We start from the raw sequence: 2,147 nt of genomic DNA on the forward strand, positions 1-2,147 counted from the left end.
CTTAATTGGTTTAAAGCATTCTGTTATTAATTGATTGTACTTTTGTTTTATCGGTTTTATTAGAACATAATAGGAATTGTTACATTTACTATACAGTGTCTTTTTATCGATAGTATATAGAAATACATATCTAAGAAGTTGTTTTCAATCCAAAAATGAAAATTTACCGTAGTTATTTAAAAATCGCCTATCTATAATTAAAACCGACAATGATAATTCACGTTGATTATACTTATGTGGATACAATTCTGTATAGTGATAATATTTATGTCAACTAGCGCACTCTGGCGTACTCTGGTTTCTATATGGAAGAACGTCTTACACGCGAGTTGTTGAAGAATAACCTATACACGATATGGAAATGGAACTACACAAATGTTTAATTAATTATTTCTCACAGTTGAAAAAAGTCGATTGCAAGTGGAAAGAATTGTCCGAGGAAGCTAAGCGACCACTAGATGCTTTGCGAAATCAATCGGAACATCTCCGATTAGTCACAAGGTAATACTAACTCCCTGTATTTTTTATTAGTCTATCACAGGGAAGTGTTCTGTCTCTCTGACTGTAGTTGCTAGAGTCGAAACTCGACAAGTAATTCTGAACCACACGAGTCTGTACCAACAAAAGAGCATTGATCTACCACCAGGTGTCGTTATGTTACAGTAAAGAGGTCAATAATGTAGATCTCTGCAAGATAGACGAACTCTACGAAAGATTGATTTACAAAATCCTAATAGGGATCGACGATGAAGTTACACTTCTTTTGGATATTTCGTCACGCTTCAATAATGTCACTCAAGTAAATAAGAGCATTTTTACAAACTCTTCTATTCATTGTTTGTCCGACTGTCGATCGAATTGGTCCTTCGATTAATTTGACAAAACTTGGAATTGAATTTTTCTTTTTCAACTTTATAAACTTGAAATTATAGCTTCTAAGAAAGTATAGCACGACAGTATATGACAAAAATTGTATGAAATTTTGTTTTTCATTTTGTAAAAGTCATAGGATTATGTTATCGATTGGAATATATATTACTTTAGGACCTAAAAAATCGTTTAAAAAATTTGGAAGACGCTCGAAGTATGGTTTCGTTAAATGATGTCTCAATGAAGAACTTAGTAGATGGTACTCCTGATAGACCGAAGCTGAATTTGCTTTTGGAATGGGCTATTGACGCGTTTAATTATTATCATGAACTGTATCCTTTAAATATAATTATATTATAAATTTTGGGACCGTTCATTTCTTCACAATTTTCCTTAACTCGTATCATCTTTAGATATCTCAAATTTAATGGGAATCTAAAACAATTTGATTATAAACGTGAAGAAACGTTAGAGAATTTGACGAAGTCTTTCGTTGAGGACCGATTTAAAAGAGCCCGAATCGATCGTAAGTACTTGTCTTTAATTAGCATTTTAAGTAATTAGCAATTTTATAATTAATTTGCATTATTTACTTCAGAAATATTCGCCTTCACACAGTTCTTAATTAAGGAGACCGTTCGCTGAGAAATTTTATGTATTAAATTTAAATAATATTTCGTAAACGTTTTACGAAAGAAATTTTGCAATACGAAATGTTATGTACAAATATATATTAAATAAAAGTATTTACCTTTTTTAGTTCTTCAATGTTATTTCCCCACAATTTGAATATCCCTCTATACTTGGTACTTTAATTTTGTCGGTTTCACTGAAACATTGAATTAAATATAAGTTCACTTGTGTCGTGGTACACAAATATTACGATCGGGATATTATTTAAGTCAAAAGGAATATGAATGTACAATTAACATTTATCGAGGAAAAGAAAGTACAAGCGGTGTAGAGCATTACGTAAACTGACACTCGGAAACATCGTGTTATTCTACTTGTCTGCCCAAAGGTTGGTTTATCTACTGAAACGGGGAAATAAGCCCCTTTTGTCTGCAATTAAAGATAATAAACGAATACTGTTGCACCCCTAACAGCAACCATTAATTTCACGATCAAGCATTATTGAATAAAAATTCAACAAGTTTTAATTAAAACTTCAAGGCTGCTGTGTTCTATTTATAAGATTGGCAATGCAAAATTTGTCTCCATCAAACAAAGCTACAAAGAGATGAAAATAATTAAACGTAATATTGCATTCGAATTTT

The 2,147-nt window shown here is 31.4% G+C and overlaps 1 protein-coding gene across 1 annotated transcript; it reads left to right on the forward strand.

Moving 5' to 3' along the window:
* Window positions 1-305: 305 nt before the first annotated feature.
* Window positions 306-1,623, forward strand: LOC143148299 (uncharacterized). The gene is made up of 5 exons (XM_076314506.1): window positions 306-501; window positions 664-799; window positions 1,045-1,202; window positions 1,284-1,396; window positions 1,469-1,623. The coding sequence occupies exons 1-5, from the start codon at window positions 356-358 to the stop codon at window positions 1,513-1,515; spliced, it is 600 nt and encodes a 199-aa protein (XP_076170621.1). The 5' UTR covers window positions 306-355; the 3' UTR covers window positions 1,516-1,623.
* The last annotated feature ends 524 nt before the right edge of the window (window positions 1,624-2,147 follow it).

The sequence above is a fragment of the Ptiloglossa arizonensis genome, chromosome 6 (genome assembly GCF_051014685.1).
Source record: "Ptiloglossa arizonensis isolate GNS036 chromosome 6, iyPtiAriz1_principal, whole genome shotgun sequence".
Classification (NCBI taxonomy): Eukaryota; Metazoa; Arthropoda; class Insecta; order Hymenoptera; family Colletidae; genus Ptiloglossa; species Ptiloglossa arizonensis.

Excerpts from the sequence above, each read along its gene's own strand:
- LOC143148299 (XM_076314506.1), top strand. The coding sequence starts at position 356 with ATGGAAATGGAACTACACAAATGTTTAATTAATTATTTCTCACAGTTG. Across the intron at positions 1,203-1,283 it reads TTTAATTATTATCATGAACT|ATATCTCAAATTTAATGGGA; the intron begins GTATCCTTTAAA and ends TATCATCTTTAG. Across the intron at positions 1,397-1,468 it reads TAAAAGAGCCCGAATCGATC|AAATATTCGCCTTCACACAG; the intron begins GTAAGTACTTGT and ends TATTTACTTCAG.